The sequence below is a fragment of the Stegodyphus dumicola genome, chromosome X2 (assembly GCF_044657685.1).
Source record: "Stegodyphus dumicola isolate Sdum_Otavi_A_Nest chromosome X2, ASM4465768v1".
Taxonomy (NCBI): domain Eukaryota; kingdom Metazoa; phylum Arthropoda; class Arachnida; order Araneae; family Eresidae; genus Stegodyphus; species Stegodyphus dumicola.
Window position 1 is genome coordinate 122,101,981 of NC_140781.1, and position 20,503 is coordinate 122,122,483.

General features: G+C 34.3%; 1 protein-coding gene across 4 annotated transcripts in view; it reads right to left on the bottom strand.

The window, feature by feature from the left end:
* Positions 1-20,503, bottom strand: part of LOC146992905 (uncharacterized) — a 154,497-nt gene that overhangs the window by 38,144 nt on the left and 95,850 nt on the right. For 3 of the 4 annotated variants that reach the window (XM_085809594.1, XM_085809593.1, XM_085809595.1), the window contains one exon: positions 14,343-14,471. The exons of the other annotated variant lie outside the window; for it this stretch is intronic. In XM_085809594.1, coding sequence (XP_085665720.1) covers positions 14,343-14,471 — 129 coding nt within the window. The remainder of the gene's footprint in view (positions 1-14,342; positions 14,472-20,503) is intronic. 4 annotated transcript variants of the gene reach the window in all.

Genomic DNA, 20,503 nt, shown 5'->3' on the forward strand with positions numbered 1-20,503 from the left:
AGCATATACACATGAGAGAGGCAGACAGTGAAACTTTCTGCTACTTTACACATACACACACACATATGTATAGTTGCCTTGAACTAAAAAGCATCAGCTTTGTATAAAAACTTTATTGATATTCTAAAGCATGAAATATTTAAGAGAAAAATTGCCTGCAGTGCAGTGCGGCTAAGAACGCTATTCTACTGAAACATAAACATGAACTGTTGCCATTCACACAAACTCAATAGTAAAATAAAGCATGTTGCCAGTAATATGATTATTGTAAATCACAACATAAAATTAAACAGTGAGAAAATAAAATGTACAAAGAAAAAAAGAAATGCAAATATTAAATATCCATCCAACATTAACTCCCACCCTTGCCATTGCATTAACAATAGATCATTCCCGAAGCAATGGCAATGGTAAAAGTTTTACTACAGGCCTTTTAAAATAACCATTAACAGTTTTTACTGTAACAACTCTAACATTGCCATCCTTTCCAGGATGTATTTCAACAATGTGACCTAAAGGCCAAACACCAGGCAGCATGTTGTCCTCCTTAATTAATACAATATCATCTACAGACAAATTTGGAAGTTGTCCCTTCCATTTGTACCTTTGTTGTAAGGAATTTAAATACTCCTTATAATATCTCTTCCAAAAGCCTTGTTTTATTTGCTGTAATAATTCCCATTGTTTTAATAAAGTGGGTTTGGGAATATTAGAAAAATCCTGTTCTGGAATGCTAGATAAAAATTGTGATGGAGTCAAAGCATCTAAATTAGCTACATCATTGTGATTAGTTTTAGATAAGGGGCATGAATTTAACACAGCTTCAATTTGAGTTAGTAAAGTAGTTAATTCCTCAAATGCTAACTTTGTCTCTCCTATCATTCTTTTCAAATGAAATTTTATGGACTTGATCCCTGACTCCCACAAACCACCAAAGTGGGGAGAAGCAGGTGGAATCGTTTTCCATTCCATAGTATTTTGAGCCAAATAATTTAAAATCAATTCATTGCTGTTAAGTGAAAGGAGCAGAGTGTGCAATTCGGACAATTTTCTCTTTGCCCCAGCAAAGTTCATACCATTATCCGAAAATAAGTATCGAGGTGTACCACGCCTTGATACAAATCGTCTAAGAGCAGCAATGAAAGAATCTGCATTTAAGTCGCTAACTACCTCAATATGGTAAGCTTTGGTGGTTTTAAAGCAACGACCTTTGTAACATTTCAAAATTACAGGACCGGCATAATCAATACCTGTGTTAAAAAATGGTCTCGCAAGTGTTACTCTTTGTTTCGGTAAGTTTCCCATTCTTAGATGACAATTTATATCTGTGACAAATAATACATTTATGGATAAAAGACTGAATAAGTTTCTTACCATTTACAATCTAATAATTTTGCTTTAAAATGTCAGCCAGTAAACTGGGCTCTGCATGCATATAAGTTACATGATATTGTTTAACAAGCAACAAGGCAATCCTGTGTTGACCTGGCATAATTATAGGATGTGTAGCATTGAATGATAAGTCAGAATTTTGCAGCTGACCTCCCACCCGTAAAACACCATCATCATCTAGAAAAGGAAAAAGTGAGCTTAAAACACTTTTAGGACTTTAGGATGAATTATTTTTTATATCCTTTATATCTTTATGGAAGCGCACAAACTGGATCCATTTAATGATCAACTTCATAGCTGCTTGCCTTTCATTAGATGAAGGTACTACTGCAGGAATTTTTAACCTATTATCTTCAGAACCAAAGACCCGTTTCTTTGCGCCTAGAAATAAATCTGAAGCAAAAAGAAATTACATTAACTATTTTAGATAAAGAAGAACAATTCTGAAATAAATTGTCCAGAATGTCATCTGTCAAATAAGCTGTTGTACAAAAAATTGATTTTGTCCTTTGCTCAGCTAAGACAGTTGCATCACTAGTGGTCTCATTACTGAACGAACATTGTAGAGGCCCCTTTGAACGCTAAGAATGATGGCCCATGCCACAACAGGGATACGTTCGATAAAAGTTTAGGATCGATTCCTCTAGAAGGAAGATCGGCAGGATTCTGTTTCGACGAAATATAGCTCCATTGTTGATAGTGAATAGCATCTAATTTTTTTGAAGACCTGCTTGCCAAAAAAGGCTTCCACTTTTGAGGATGAGCTGCTAACCAACAGAGAACAACCTTACAGTCAGTCCAAGCGTGAAAGGAAATTTCAGTGCTGGAGAAGGCTTTACATGATCCATCAAATACTACACGAAGTTTAGTGGTAGAGCTATTTGGTTTAACAAGAGCATGATGCGGTAGATAATATACTTGATTATTTTCTTCGATCTGAACAACTGGAGTCATATGATTTAAAATTTCGTATTCTTCCCTGAACTCCTTGTATATCCTACCAAGTTCCTTATCTAAATCAAATTTTCTTTCCATGGATAAAAGATGAGGAAATAGCCAAAGGTTGGGAGTCGCCTAACACTTCAGCTTTACTGAAAATGGGCAGTCGGACAATAAATCTGCCATTTTCGTTTACTCGATAATTTTCTCACAAAACTCTTCTTCAACTGTTGATTTCTGATTTTGGAACATTAATTCTTCCAACTCCCCAAAACGCTTAAGTGTTGCATCGACATTATCCTCAGTATGTAAACTAATGTGATTAACACTAATGGGATGCGGAGTATTGCCTTCTGATTTAATTCTGCTCGATAAAACCCAACCCAAAATAGTATTTTGCGCAATTACATTTTTATAGCCAACAATCTGCCCTCGCTGAAGCAGATAAAAGAAATAGTCAGCTCCAATTATCATGTCTATTTGTTTGGGCGTACTGCAATTCGGATCTGCAAGATTAAATGAATTCAAATAATCAAGGTCTTTGCTGTCAACCTTTACTGAAGGCAAATGTGAAGTTAATTTTTTAAGAATATATGCTTGTATTAAAACACCACCTTCTTTCAACTCAGATTTCGGAAACAATTTTACATTTACATAACCACCAGTCAAAGCTGCTTCAGAATCATCAAGTTCCTTTATGCAAATACAAGCATTTTGTCTGTGTATATTTAATAGTCGAATAAATGATTCACTGATGAAAGAATCTTCACTTCCACTGTCAAAAAGAATGATACATTCATGACCTTGACCAGCAGAATCGGAAGTTATTACTGTCGCCGTTGGTAAAAATGAAGTACTCTGACCCTGAATAGAAAAACTCGAAAATTATTTTGTTCATCTGAATTAGAAATTTGTTCATCAGATGGAGATAAATTTGACACCACTACGTTATTACTTTTAACATCCTCATGCAGTAAAGTATGGTGTTTTGCTTTACAAATAGAACACAAATTCTGCAATGAACAAAATTTTAATTGATGATTTCCAAAACAATTGAAGCATAATAAAATCTTCCAGATGATATTTTTCCTACTCGTAATATCTGCACCTTTAAATTTATAACACTTTGATAAGGTATGAGAACCATTCCAATGCTGACATTTTAGAACAGAATATTTATTATTATGTGAAACATTCTTCGAAACAGAGGACTGATTTTTATGCGATACTCGCTTTTCAGTATTATGAGTGTTTAATATTTCAAGTGAAACACATCTTGAGTTTAAGAATTCCAAAAAACATGCTAAGGTAGGAAATTCTTCTTCAATATATTTTTGTGACTGTAAATGGAGCGTTTCCGGATCGACCTTTTCTAACAAAAAATAAATTAGCCAAACATATCTAGACGAAGCCTTTTTGCCAAGAGATTTTAATCCACGGATAATTTCATCAGATAGTTTTCTTAGATTAACAGAAGCAGCGCTAGTAATTTTGGGTTGCTCAAGAAATGTTCTGACAAGCGGCATGACAATTTGATTTTTTCTATCATAACAATGCATCAGTTTGTTCCGAGCCTCATCCTATGTAGTTTCGGAAATCAGAATGTGCTTAATAATAGCAGCTGGTTCGTCTGTTAAAAGTCCTATCAAATATTGGAATTTCTGAATTTTTGCTAATGACTGATTAGTATGAACTGTCACCATGTACAGATCTTTAAAATTAAGTCAATCAGTATATTTAGCATTGAAACTCAGAATGTTTAAACAAGAAGTTTAAAGTTTGCCTCAACTGCAGTGGGATTTGAAATCAAAACATTTCTGTCCGTTGCGGATTCAATGGCTAATTGATACATTACTTTCATTTCAAAATAAACTCACGTTTGTGAAAATTGCAACACCATGAAGGACTTACGCAAGTGAGCTGAAATTTTCAGGAAATGCAAAGTAGCGCATGATATGCAAATGATTAGAATTGCAAATCCGTAGCGCATGCGTATGCTGAGCAGCGCCCTCTGAAAGGCTGATGGATCCGAATAAATAGACGGCTGTAGCGAGGCGTGTATGGTTATCGGTGGTTATCTGCTAGTGGTAAACGTTAACTCAATCTGTACTTATGCCTCGTCGACGAAAGAGAGCGAGATTTGAACAACTTACAGAGTTTGAACGAGGGAGAATCATCGGCCTTCGTGAAGCTGGATTGTCGTATCGTGCAGTAGCCTCTCGTGTGCAGCGTAACAGCAGCACAGTGATGCGCGTTTGGAAGCAGTGGACGGAGGAGTGTCGGACAACTCGGAAATCCGGGAGTGGACCCCGAAATGTGACGTCAGCTCGCGATGATAGACACCTGGTCCGCATGGCGCGGACGGACCGTACAGCTTCCTCTAGACAATTGGCAGCACTGTGGTCAATAGCTACAGGTGTTTCATTGTGTGCTTCATCAATTCGTAGACGTCTGCTGCAGTGTGGACTGCGCGCACGGATTCCTTTATACAGGATCCCCCTAACGCACGACCATCGCCGCCTGCGGCTACAACAGGCCAATCAGCATAGAGACTGGCGTGCTGATTGGCAGCATATCGTGTTTTCTGACGAATCCTGCTTTAATTTGTGGTACCATGATGGCCGCATTCGTGTCAGACGCTATGCCGGTGAACGCCAGCTTCCGGAGTGCATTATCGAACGCCACAGTGGACGAACACCCGGAGTTATGGTCTGGGGCGCCATAGCATATCATAGATGATCTCAATTGCTACGAATTGTGGGCAATCTGAACAGCAACCGGTATATCCGTGAAATTCTACAGCCCGAAGCTATTCCCTTCCTTCAAAGCTTGCCAGGCGCTGTATTTCAACAGGACAATGCCCGCCCTCATACTGCTCGGATTGTTAAATCCTTCTTTGCAGCGCAGCAGGTACAGCTTCTTCCTTGGCCTGCGTGTTCCCCGGATATGTCGCCAATTGAACATGTGTGGGATGTCATTGGTCGGCGTCTTGCTCGTGATCCTCGTCCTGTTGCGTCTGCAGACGAACTTTGGGTACGCGTACAAACGATATGGAATGCTCTTCCTCAGTCAGACATTCAAACTTTGTTTGACTCCATGCCACGTCGTGTAGCAGCACTTATTGCGGCGCGTGGTGGCCACACAAAATACTGATTCTGATCTCTTGTTCTTGTTTGTTTGCTTTGAACATTTAATCGTTTATTTGTACCACTACCACTCAACTGTGTATTAAATTGCATTCAATTATGACGATTCCTTCTTGGTGTTGCAATTTTCACAAACGTGAGTGTATTTAGCTTCGAATTCAGCAATTTCAGAACCTTGTTCGGGTAAAACAGCATCATATTGATCAAAGTTCTTAAATATTTGTTCAATTCTTTCTAATCACGCTTTTAATTCGTTAAACTTAGCTGATTACTGAAACTATTGTGAAGCCGCATTAGGGTAGATTTCGTTTGTCCTCGTAATCTTTTAAGATCAGCTTCACTTAATTCTGTCATTATTACCATGAATAATGATTAATAAGCACAAATAACTTCAACAAGATACTTAAGCAGCAAAAAATATTTCCACTTATCTTTCTAACGTCATGCAGATGATTTGCAGTACCAGTACTTAAAAGTTCGTTAAAAGCATATAATTACAACATATTAACTATCATGAAATGCCTCACCCGGGGCACCAAATAGTTGCCTTGAACTAGCATCAGCTTTGTATAAAAACTTTACTGATATTCTAAAAAATGAAATATTTAAGAGAAAAATTGCCTGCAGCACAGTGCGGCTAAGAACGCTATTCTACTGAAACATAAACATGAACAACTGTTGCCATTCACACAAACTCAATAGTAAAATAAAGCATGTTGCCAGTAACATGATTATTGTAAATCACAACATAAACAATGAGAAAATAAAATATACAAAGAAAAAAAGAAATGCAAATATTCAATATGCATCCAACAATGTATGTATAAAGAAAGGCAAGTGTTAAGGGGAAAAGAGTAAAGGCAAATTCCTACGGTTTCCAAATTATCTTTTTTTTTAATCCCACAGTCTGTGAAATACTTTTTAAATCTGTAACTGACAAATCACAAGAAAGTTCAAAACAGTTACCAGTTAAATAGAGTATACCCTTGCCGAGCATGGATTTGTGGAACACAATATCAAATATACTTTTAATCATAATTGTTTCCATTTTAATTTGTGCAATGCCTAGAATTTCATTTATACATGACACAACATTCATTCATCAACACTAAATATATGTTGGTGTCAGCTCTGACCAGAAGTTATCAACAAATTTAAAGGATTTTTCATAGAAGGAAAATGAAACCAAAGAAATCATACACATTGCATATGCATTGTGGTGAAGGATTTTCAGATATAGAAGTCAAAGAATTAAATGATAATGATGACGAAACAACTGGGAGGATCTTATATAATTCCAGTCAAGAGTGAATGCAATGATACTGAGAAAACAAAGCACCTTTAAGGATGAATTTGATTCACCTTAAGAATAAAAAAGGCAGAGGAACTGTCTGATTTTGCAACTAATCCAAATTAAGAAAGAAATGGACACTTTATGAGAAGCATTAAAAAACTCTGTGATCCTTACTATAAAACTTTAAATGGGTTGCAGCTGTCATTGCCTCGAGCAAAAATCACAAGCCTTCTTAAAAAATAATTGTACCCCATACTTATTAAGCAATAATAAAAATTATTTTACTTATTCATATGATTTTCCCTTTTAATTACAATAGCATTTAGATCTGTTCAAATTATACATACCATATATACCAAATTATACATACCATATGCATACATATACAGCACACCTATAATTTCAAACTATATTTTTTAATTTTTAGGTATATTCGCCGTATAATGCGCACTCTTTTCTTTATGAAGAAACCTGATTCATATACGATGCTCTTATTTGCATTTGAAGCCTTTCACTCAAAGATTTTCCTCAGGCTTTCGAAAAATGATATACTGAATTGATAAATAACAAGGGCAACAATATGCATGTCGGCAAAATCCTTGACATAGTAAATAATTCTGCAAAGACGGTAGGATGTTTTCAATGCAGGTGTGCACTAGAATGTTACTCTAGTGTTCCAAGAAAAAGGGGGACATAATTTGGAGTAAGAATGCACTTCTGACCCAAATAAATTCACTGAGTTAGGAGTCGGATGTTTCCTCTTTCTGCAGTCATTTGAAGCATGATTCTGAAGTGAACATTGGAGGCTTCAGTAAATCATATTTGCTTTAGTTGAAATACAATAGATCTAGTGCTCCTTTTAGTAGTAAATATAGGTCCTTCCAAATGAAACAAACACAGTACTGGTTCCAAATGCAAAGTCATTAAATTTGCAAAAGGAAATGGAAATCGTGCTGCAGCAAGGTTGCTTGTTGTTGAAACATATGCGAGTGGAAGAAAAAGGAAATCACAATAATATGCTAAGAATAAATATGCTTTGCATTAAGGGGCAACGAAATGGCCTATCCTAGAAGAAAATATTGGGAACTGGGTCCTAGAAAATGGCCGGAATGGATTAATTGTAACAAGAAACAGCATACCTTTATTTGTGTTAAAGTGAGCAAAAAAGAATGCAAATGAAAGCAAAAACCTTAAAGCAACTTTGGGTTGGCATAGTCAATTTATGGCACGACAATTTAGTTCTACAAGAAAAAAGTTTCACAAAAGGCATCTAGAAGACTTGGACAACAAATTTATAAGTTTCCAGAGCAAAAAATGTTTACTGTCTCATATTGAAAATATAGATGAAACTCCAGCAATGTTTGATACGAGACAAAAAAAAAAAAATTATGTGAAAGGAACAAAAATGGTGCACATAAATACAACAGGTCATGAAAATTATCACCTCACTGTACTGCTTTCCTGCTTAGGGTACAGTACAAAATTTAAACCCAAGGTTATTTTTAAAAGAGAGACAATGCCAAGATGTAATTTTCCAAATGGCATTTCCATTCATGTTCAAGAGAAGAGATGGATGGATGAAAGTAGTGGGGAATTTGGGGTAATGTTTGGCAAAAGCATCCTGTTGCCTTAACCCCTTACTTGCTGCATATATATATACACGCCTTGGTCAGTCGATGCATTAACTGCCCCAGACGTATATAAACGCCCTTTGGAAATACTATCATTTGCTTTGTGCTGCTAAAAGTAAAATTATTCACAAAGCTTTGGAATGCAACACCACAATGACCTTGACAGAGTATGCAAAGGAGGATACTACTTCAGAGAAGAGGGGAATGTTTCTGAAACGGTGAAAGTAATTGACTGCGCAGTTATTGCTTGTGTCTCCGTTTGAGTAAAACATAATTTTTATCCGACGTCTTCCATTTTCATTTACTGTTTGTAGTAGGTGCTGTTTTTACAAATATGTCTGACAGTGACGACAGTGAAATAGATTATTACTTTCTGTCATCTTCAGGATCAGACACCTCAAAATATATTATGTCAGATAAACAGGATTGCGACTATTCTCTAAAAGCAGCTCGACGTTGGGTACGACTTGATATGAAAAACTTGCCTATGGCATCTAACCAATTCAGCAGAAATATATATATATATATATATATTTTTAGGCACACTGATTTTACAAGGTATAACACTGAAACCTGTTATTACATTTTACTGGTTTAAAAATAAATTGATCGAAACTCCATTTTTGGGGATCTTTTTTTTTATTATACATCTTTTTAATTATACAAACATCATTTTTATTACACTTTTACTCTAAACATTAAATTTTGTATATTCATTTTTCTTTTATTCTTTATTTTGTGAAAGTTAACAGTTTTTAGACAGCAAAACTTGCACTATTCCCCCCCCCAATACATCACATAACTATGTGCACCTGTGTAAAAAAACAATGACACTTGGGTGGGAGTGAATCTTGTACGTTTCTTGCGGCAGTTAAGAGGTTAAAGAATCCATAAAAATCTTTTAGTTTTGGACATGTTCATATCCCATCTAATGGATAATATGAAGCAATTGTTGAAAGAGTGTAATGCAGATATAGCATTTCTTCCAGGAAAATTAATGCCATTAATTTAGCATTTAAATGTGTGTCAATAAATCATTCAAAGAAAATTTATAAGAACAGTGGAATGTGTGGATGTTAGAAGGTGAAAACACATTTACAAAAGGAGGTCATATGTGCCATGCCAGTTTAGAAATAATGCGCGAGTGGATAATAAAAGCACAGAATGAAATCAAACCTGATATAATTCAAAAGTCATTTAAAAAATGTACTATATCTAACAATCTAGACGGAACAGAAGATGATTATTTATCTATATATCAGAGTAACAATGATGATGAAGATGAATTCGATGATGTGCCTGAAGAAATAATGGCAGACAAATATGACAAACTTTTAATGCTATCTAATAATGAAAATTTTTCATTTTATAAGGTGTGTCATTTCTTTTAATACATTCGTCACCCGGTGCCTGCCGTGGAGAAAACAACGCAAGGTGAAAACGTCATGGCACAAAATATGTTGGGAGAAAATAAAGCAAAGAGAAAACATCACAGATCTAAAATATTGTGGTACAAAATATTGTTGTCGAAAATAAAGTGGTTCTAAAAACTTTGCTGTTAAAAAACATCATCTTTGAAAATATTGTGGTAAAGAGCGTCATCCATATGTGGGTGACGCCCCCCCCCCCACGGAAGTGGCAGCGGCAATCAACGTGTTAAATAAATAGCATTTAGGAACATGTAGAAATTCAATTTTTGTATGCTTATATTTTCCTTATTTTTAAATTTATCATTCTTATATCCGGTGTATAATGCGCACCCATAAATTTCAATCTTATATTTTGTATTAAAACAGAATGTTATATACCAGACTATAGGGTAACTTTCTTAATATAAATTATACCTAAGACATTTTCTCCACAGAAAGTTAACTTTGCAGAATGCAATTTTGCTGTATGCACGATGCATTAATGCCATAACACCCATGTTCAGCATGGGTTTAATGCACAAATCTATATTAAACTAATATGAAGTTGCAATGCTGAACAACATCTAAACAAAAATAGACCAACTTTTGTTGACTTTGATTTGCTGAATAAGAATATGAAAATCATTTATTACTTCAGGAGGCAAAGATCCGTGGGATAGTACTTAATTCTGAGATTATAGAATAGAAATGGTTTCTCTGTTTTAAATACCAGTTTCATCATAATTTCTCTTGTAAATAATGCAGATATATCATATTCTTATTTATGGCCTGATTTTATTAGAAAAACTTTCCAATCATATTAAAGTGTTAATCAGATTTTGAGATAATCACTAAATAAATTCGACACCAAAATTAAGGTTTAGAAACTTACTGTATTAGTGACACTATTGTTGTGCATTTTATTTCCTTAATGACTACGAAGCTGAACAGGAAAAGATTGACACTTTTTAAAAATAAATAACAGCTTTACAGCAAGATACACAACTATAAACAGCTCAAGACAAAAAAGAAAGATAAGGAGAATTCTCCTAATCATATGATGAAATTGTAGATCACCAGAATTACTTGCAGAACAAAGTCTAAAGCAATAATCATAGAGCAAGAACTCCATATAATAGCAGGACTTTGAACTAAATAATTGAACTCATTGACTCTTGGCTCCAATGCACTTGTATTTAGACAGTTGCCCAAAGATTTCTGAAAGCTTCATGAAAAAGTACTCTTTAGAGCTTAAATAAAACGCATTTTCTAGAAAGTTCCAGAATGCTGTCAATGAGGCATGAAATTGCCAAGATTATGGTGGAAAGGTTTTTGCGTACATCTTTGGTTTCAACTGATTTCGTTTTTTAGAATTCAGATGTTAATTGATTTAGAATGGAAAGATCTAAAAAAAAAAAAAATTATTTTTAATGGCCAGGCACTTTATTTAATTGCCACTAGCCTTGTGCCACTACAAGAGCCAGAAGTGGTGGCCATTTCATTACGGAACTACCTAATAGTACCATTGCCTTCTATGAAGGAACAGACAGTTACAACTATGCCTTTTCGGGGATTTGAACCTGGGTAGTAGTGAGGGTCACTAACCACTATATTGGCTGGGTGGCATAAGGTCTAAAATATAATATGTAAAATTAATATTTTCAATCAAAATAAGAAGCCATAAATTTGATTTCGAAAAATTATAAAACTATTACATAAAATGTACTGAATAAAAAATGCATAGCATTAGAAAAGTACATACAAACCGAAATGTTATCAAAAAAGCAGATAAGTCATGGTAACTATTTTCAGCAAATTCAATGCGGAAATAAATACATTTAACACAAATACACAACAGTGTGAATTTAAAGATATAAAATGTTTAAGAAATCAGGGAGAAAAGTGCATGTTTTATTTGGCTACAACTGTGACTTTTAAATTACTAAATTAATGTTCCATAATTAAATGCATATTTCAAAATTCCATTAAAAATAAAATTTTTTAAAAAGTTGATTCTGATACAAAATTTCTAAGACGCTTGGAAAATTTTTTGAAGCTTTAACTGCATCACGAATGGACGTATGAATGTATTTTAAAAATTACGATAAAGGTACTTCTTTGCGGAATAAAGTGAAATTAATTTTTAACTAGATCAAGATTCTTCTACAGTACTTTAAAAAGTAAAAGCCTACAAGGACTGTTTTAAAAAAAAAACCTTACTATTCTTTCTTTATTCCTAATTATACAAATTTTCAACAATTATCCTCTTCAAAGTATCCTCTCTCGTGCCATCATTTGAATGTCTGTTGGAAATTATGTGTTTCAATGTCATGCAATACTCTTGTCGGATTTTCCTGAATTTTTTTAGTGGAAATGAAATGACATCTTTAAAAAGTGGTTTTAAGTTTGGGAAAGAGGAAAATGTCTGCCAGGTATAAGTGCAGAGAAAAGAGTGGGTGGGACAAAACAAAAGTGTGATGCTTTTGTCAGATAACTGCAACAGGGAGCAATGTGCGAACTGAAGCATTTTCATAATGCAACATCCATGACCGATTTCCCCACAGTTCAGGTCTTTCCCAAAGCACATCATATCAAAATCATGTTAGAATTCTCTGGTAAACTTCCTTGAATACTGTTTGACCACACGGTACAAATTCATACTTGCATTGAACATGTTGGTCATCTGTTGAAGTGAAAGGTCATTGAGTCCTTGGTTTTTCAACAATCAAACTTTTGTCCACTTTAAAACACTGAAATTAATCGTAGTACTGTGTTTGGCTCATGCAATCACCTTTTGTATTCTTGCTTAACACTTGTTGGCACGGTGTGCACGGTCTTGGCACATCTAAAAATTTCCTTCTGTACGCACAGAAAAATTGAATGAAAAAGGACTTAGGGTTACTATAGGTTACTCTGAACCTTCTTTATAGTACATGGCAGCTCAACACAAACCAGTCTATATATTTTAGCCCTGTTTAGTTTTTTTAAGATCCTCATTTTTCAAAGATATCTTCCAGATTTTTTTTAGAATATAAAAGCAATTGTTTGAAAAGAAATTTTTATGTTATTTTTTGGCTGTATGCTAATCTCCTTATTCTATATTAGTTTTCAATTTTTACCTTGAAATCATGCCTAAAATCGAACGGCGAACCCGAAGTGTGCCCCGAGCGGGCACACCAGGACACCAGGACAATTGAGAGACTGTATTCTTTGTTTCTCCACATCTCATTGGTCAGTTCACTGACAACAGAAAGGTGGGTCCACATCTGTGTTTTATTTCCTGTTTTTCTCTTTCTTCTCGCTCTTTTTTTTGCGGGGGGGGATGCTTGGTTATTAACTAACAAATTGTTTGGGTGATTTTCTGAAGGTCAAGGGTAATTTTGTCAGTTAGCTGCTTGGTTTTTCATTAGAGCAGTTCTCTTTTCCTCTTTCTCTTTCATTCAAAGTTTCGCTAGCACTACGTTTAGCAGTTTTGAGTTGTAGACGTTTATTTACGCAATTTTATTTTACAGTTTATAATTTCTAATTGTAGATATAATATTAGTTTATGTTTTTGGATTTTTAATTGTTTTCCAAACGGATCGGAGAGGGCTGACCATTTCTGAAGCACTGAAAGTGCTACACGAATTGCTTCAGATAGTGAATCTGATACAGATCCCGGTACAAGTGCAAAACATACAATATTGGGTTGTGATTTTTCAAAGGTGGTGTCACTTTCTTCGAAAAGTACCCCCATGAAAAAAATCAACTAAAGTGTAAATATGAAATTTAAATAATGTAAATATCATATACCCAAGTTACTCTTTTCCCCCATTTATATGCATGTAATCATCATATAACCAAAAAAGAGCCTTTTAGGGGGGTATAGAGTAGCAGGTCTCCCCGTGGCACACCCTAGGTAATGATAAATCTGCTACGGTATTCAGAATCTAGTGATTTTTAATTGAGACAAAAATCTCTTTTACGCACTTCACAGCAATGCTGTTTCAGCACTCTTTTCGAAGCTCTATTCAATCAGTATCAGTGCGCCTGCTTCGGGCACACCCACAGAATCAAAACGATAAGTGCTATCTTCACAAAATTTTACTTGTGCACTCTAGGCCTAATTAGACTGCTTACCTTTTTTTTAATCAAAATTCCAACTTTAAAAGGTAGCGTGTCGGAAAGGGTTAAGCCTCTGTATGTTTCTGTGACAGTTTTCCTTGCTTTTATGTATAATTTTACACAGATGTGTTCCTCCATTTTTGCTTTTTTACTAATCCAATGAGTGATTTATGCACGACCTCACTCAACTGGTTGTTAGTCGATAACTAACGCATAGATTGGAACTCAGTAAAAGGCAATTTGTTACCAAGATATGATGTAAGATGTGCATAGTGGCTGGAGCACACCATATGCTTCTATGAGTGCAACTTTTTTTAAAAAGGTCTTTTTTAACACACCTCGTATTTTACAAATTAAAATATCTTTTTCATTCAGAATAATTACAAGGAAAATGCAACGCTCTGTATAAAAATATAAGAATACTTACTCTTACAGGTGGATTTAAAATCTGATTTCTGAAAAGGCCATACAACAAATAGATTCCTCCAACATTTTTAAAAAATGGCTCTTCAGTATCTAGAAATTGCATCGATACACGGAAAATTTCTGATGTAAACTATAGAAAAAAGGAAGAAAAATTAAAGTTTGGGCAGCACTTAAGAAGAACAATTTAATTTTCAATAATTATTACACCTTCATTTAAAACTTCAAATTATAAAAGTTTTATGAAATTCCAAGAGGTGCAAATATATTTCAGAAAATAAAAATGCATAAAATATAACCAACAGCTGCTTATAGAAATATTCTTGATCATTGTCCAAAAATGCTTATTTTTGCCTTCCAGCCAAGAAAGTCTATCAAATACACCTGGAAAGTTTCCACCTAAATTCTCCTCTATGCCCTAAAGGAATGACATTCTTAGAGATATCGAAAAACACCAGCCACTAGAATAAAATCTTTCAGCTTGGAATAAGATCCGTTACCTACCATTTTAAGAAAACGCATGCTTTGAAAACAATTTTTGTATATTTTAGGTTAGCATAGAGGCACATTACTTTGAAAACTATGGTTGCTATAACTGTTCAATTCAAACTTCTATGTCAAAAATGAAATGTGAAAGAAATTTGTCAAAGAAAAAGTAAATAGATTACTGTGCTTTAACTATGCACAATAGTCCTTCCAAATAATTTTAATAGTTTTCATTAATTTCCGCATAGCACATTCCCTGAAGGTGCGTTCAGACGTGGGCGTAAAGCACATAGAGGCATAGTCATAAGGGCATAAAATACGGGAGACCCGTTCACACCTGCGAAAAGGAGGTGTAAGCCATGGCCAATGAGAGAAGCTAAATCTGCACGTGCGTGGAATGTCTACAACGCTGTTCTCCCGCTCGATTGATTTCCCGCGTTCGCTCTGCTTGTTTTTTTCGTTGTGTCATGGCTTTTTCAACTCGCCATAAAGTTTTACCGGCTCAACAGAATGATCTTTTATCTGCCCTTCTCATTAGCCAAGAGGCAACGGAAGAAGGTAAAAAAAGAAAAATAACAAAATGGTCTAGAGATATTTTTTTGAAAGACCAATACTTTGGCACATATCTTTCTGTACAAAGCAGTATGGAATATTTCTGCATTGTACTGTAGTACTCTCTATACTATAAACATGCACATGCATATTTATATACAACATAAAACCTTCTTCAATTTTTATATATAATTTCTCTTAGGAGAAATACGATATTCTAAATATGCCTAATTTAAAAAAAAATCTTGAGGATAACTAACAGATAGCCTGTATATAATATTTTTCTATTTTGCAGGTGTGAAAGCAGTTAAGCTAAAAACAGTACTTACCATACATTATTATTATTATTATATTATTTTCAATCAAAAGGAACATGTTTCTGTCACAGTAAAACATGTGTGCTTAGCACTCCTTATTCACTGTCCCTGTCGATCACTATAGTAGTTTGCTGCACTACCAGTATCAATTATCACTAGTACTAGTATCCCACAACTGGTCACAATGACCAGCAAACACAACTAGTACAATACTAGGAAACGTTCACACAACAATGTATTTTATGCTAAATCATTAAATACATTTTGCTGTCTTGCCAGCTGTTTGTGTACATCTATTTTTAATAATTTGCATGTATTAGCCACACCCCTGAATTTAACTTCAAGATATGCTGTCATTTCTATTTACGACCAAATCTCAAAAGTAATTTCACATTGACAAATTTTAGGTACCCAAGTCTTCAAATACATCAAAATTATAAACATTCATACCTTATCCAGGAATTTCTACCAGAGAAATAGCATGAATTTAATGATCAAAACTCCGTTCAAATGATAGTAATAAAGAGTGGTTAATAATAACAAATACTATTCATTAAATTATAGTCCATGTTATGAATTATGTGTGCTATTTAGTTTCATTAAAAGTAAATTCCTTTCATGGAGAACGTAATTAAAAAACAGAACAGACAAAACTGCACTTTAACAGGAGACAAAACTGTCTAGACTGTTGACTGCTGTTTTGAAGATATTTCACTACATCTTTCCTTTCTTGGAATTCATAAGAGCATTTTTCTCAAAAGATTAATCTTTTATTACTTATACAAAGCTTACACTATTGAATTGACTATTGTGACTATTCTTAAATAAGTGAAAATAATTTTTTTAAAGTAATATTTTTACTGTTAAAAAAACAGCAGATTCTTGATATTGATTTCATGTTTTAGTAAAATTAATTCATGAAGTTTGTTTGGAAAGAAAATCAGCATTTGAAGCAAATACCAATACAATATTTCCAGCTTTTTTTAATAAATTTATTCTTAAATACAAAAATAATTAAACAGGAAAAAGTCATCGGAACAGGTACAGGAAAAAAAAAAACGTCGGCTTCGATGTGACTGCGAAATCGTCTTAAGAAAGCCGCTTCGTTTTAGCTTCGCTCTGATTGGTCGACGCTTATCCCAAACTCGGCGTAAAGTTGAAACCTTGGAACCTTGTGCCACGAGCCCTAAACCAGATTCTGTGACGTAGCAGTGACTGGTTGCCTTGGCAACGGAGCTCGGCTTTAACCACTTATGTCCTTTACGCCCTCGTCTGAACGGGGCCTGAGAGGGCATGCCTTCATGAAGGATTTCTAGTCACTTTTATTGCATATTACACATAGAGAAACCATGAAGAATGTCCAAGAACAAAGCAATATGCTCCCCTGATGAAAATTTAACCAATACTAAGATGACAACTACTTCAACAAAAGGACACCAATACTATGACACAGCTACATGGATTATTCGATGAGTAAATTAAAGTTTTTCACTGTGATTCTAGAAGTGGTTTTGAATCGTAACATTCACAGTGATTATTGAGACAACAATTCTACAGGTACAGCTACCTATCAATTCTTTTTCTTTACATTCTTAAGGCTGCTGCACAGCCACAAAGAAAATATATTTTGATATTCCATGAAGCACTTCCCATCGTAAGTCCTCTTTATTGGACTGACTATAAAAGAACCATACATTGAGAATTGAGGCTGGGGTTGCACATTTAAAATGAATTGTTGAATTTCTGTCAAGGTACCAGCTGCTGTATCTGGCCTTGCATTTTCCTGCAAAAGAATGTCTTGAGACAGCACTCCAAGTCAATCACCTTCAATCTTCTTCCTCAAATGTTCCAGTTTTTTGCAGTGGTGACCACTATTCAATGCAGTGCTTTCTAAAAACCAATATATAAGAATAGGCCTCTGAACAAAGAAAAGAAACAACAAAGAAATCTCAAGGGTGAATAAGTTTTGTGACGGCTGAATTCATCACTGTACTCATTCACATTTGAAGGTGAAATGCTTATTTGAGAATAGCAAAGATGACATAGACAAATATATCAATAAACACAACAGGTTTTTCTTTATGTCTACACACACAAAAAGCACAGGCTCAATCCACTTATTATCCATAAATTCTTATACTAATGTTCTGCAGCATTAGTCACTTAGCTCCTAGTCAGTATATAGTAAAGCTGTGTTAGAACTTCATTAAGGATCAATATATTCCACCTAATTTAATCACTAAACTAAAAGCACAGGCTCAATCCACTTATTTATCCATCAATTCTTATACTAATGTTCTGCAGCATTAGTCACTTAGTTCCTAGTCAGTATATAGTACAGCTGTGTTAGAACTTCATTAAGAATCAATATATTCCACCTAATTTAATCACTAAACTAAGTCTCTTCTATTCATCTTAATTCGATACATCGCACTTTCCTATCTAGATATAAAATACGTGGTTACAGACTGCAGAAAAATATAGTGGACAAAATGCATAGTGGAGAAATAAGATGGGAATAAACATCATTATAGAAAGATAAGTGAGGAGAAAACTTTGCAGTATAAAGCACTGCAGCATAAAACACAGGCATAGAAAATAAAGTGGTGTCAAATTTTTGCAATTTGAAAACATCATTGTGCAATAGATGATGTTAAAAAATAAAGCAGTTACAAAACATCATCATGCAATATAGGATGTTAAAAAATAAAGCAGTTACAAAACATCACAGAAATATGTATTTATTCAGCTCAGATGCTCAGTCAGAAAAAAATAATGGACATAGGGTGCCATCTACTGGTCTCTAAATAATGTTCCAGCTTAAAATGTAGATATGCACTGCCCATCCCCTGAAATCCTTCTCCAGCAATGCATGGGTTGGATGCCGAGTTGTGAGAGATGTTTGTAGCCCATGTTGTGACTTTTCATGGTAGAGGGCACTGTTGCACCAAAAGAAAATACTCTGTGTGTTTAAATTATGTAATTGTTGGTGCGCCGTTGTGTTGTCGCTGTATTACTTACTGTGTTGGGATGTTATGGATGACTTACTGTGTTGGGATGTTATGGATGACTTACTGTGTTGGGATGTTATGGATGGATTACTGTGTTGGGTGTATGTTGGGATGAGTCAATAGTTATGTTGAAAATTTGCTTGTATAGAATATTTTGTGATTGTTGAAGTAGTAAACTTGTTTGATATCGATTTTGTTTTGGTAAAAATTTGAAACGTTTGTATTCATATTTACTGAATGTTTGCATTGATTTGAAGGTTCGAATGTATTTGCAAGCAAGACTCTGTTGTATTTTCTTAGGGTTAGAATTTGTTGTTAATGCTTTAAGTGTGACTTGTTGAAAATTACAGTTTGTTTTGTTAGAATTCTAGAATTAGAATTTATTGTTAAAGTACTAAGAGTGACACACACCGAGAACAAACTTTAAAGTTAGTGGAAAAAATAAACAAATATTTGAATGAATCAGATATTTACATAGATGCATGTGATTCATATTTAGAACAGTTGAAGAGTAAAATTGAAATTGCTAACATACTAAATAGTGACACTGATGAATTATTGAAGGAAGAATGCAAAATTACCAGGGTAGATGAATATAACGAAAAAATGATACCAGTTAAAGTTACAAAACTGAATTAAATAAATTGGAAAAGTTCCGTATCTGTCAGCTGGACAAATATTACTCACAGAAAAGGTTCACATAGAAAATAAAACTGTGCATTTAGAAAACAGAACTAAACTCCCTACACTTTCTCTTCCTTGATTCTACGGAAAGCCTTCAGAATATCTGAATTTTTGGAATCAGTTTGATTCTGCACATAATAATTCTAATTTAACTGAGGTTGCCAAATTTTGCTGTTTATAGTTAATATTAGGTGTTAGGGCCCTTGCTAGCATTAAAGGATTTTCAATTACTCCAGAAAACTAAAAGCAGGCTATTAAGTTAATTTATGACACATTTGGACAAAGAGACATTTTAATAAATGCTCACTTATGAAATTTATTAAATTCGACTCCTGTAAAAAATGCTTCTACCATTCAGGCTCTTCGCAACCTTTACTTTGAAGGCCAAACTCAAATTAAATGCTTAGAGGAATTGAATGTCAAATTGGAAACATCCACAACAATACTGACTAACATAATACTAAAAAATCTGCCAGGAGAATTGGCTCTGTATAGTGTTGAATTTTCCAAACAAAACATAAATAATTGTCAAGATTTACAGGAATTGATGAAGCTTTTACATAATGCCATCAGTGCAAGAGAAAAAGTGTTCTGTATTCATTCCAATATTATATTTCATTCTAACCAGCACAAACAAAGTAATTTTCGAAACCAGAAATGAAACTTTCCTCCGAGTCATCAACATGCGTCAACAACAGAACTTATGGCGAAAACTTCTTGTTTGCTTATTCTGCAGTCAAGGTCACTGTAAGAGTGAATGAGAAACTATGTGCAACAAAAAAGGGATACATTAATTAAGGAAAAGAGATGTCTGTTGTGTTGCAACACAAACAGTTTTGTGAAAAAATGTAATGCTAAACAGTATACATTCTGGCAGACATGCCAAAGCTATTTATTATAAATTTGAAAATTCTAGCAAATATAAATCCAATTCGAATCCAGAAGATGATAAACCAAAGTAAAAGGAAATTCAGCCTACTATTTTGAATTCAGTTGTAAATGATAGGAATGTGATTTTATTGCAGTGTGTCAGGACAGAAATTGTTGGTCGTAAATCATCAGGTATAGTTATTGCAATGTTTGATAACAGGAGTGAAAAAAGTTTTATTAAAAGA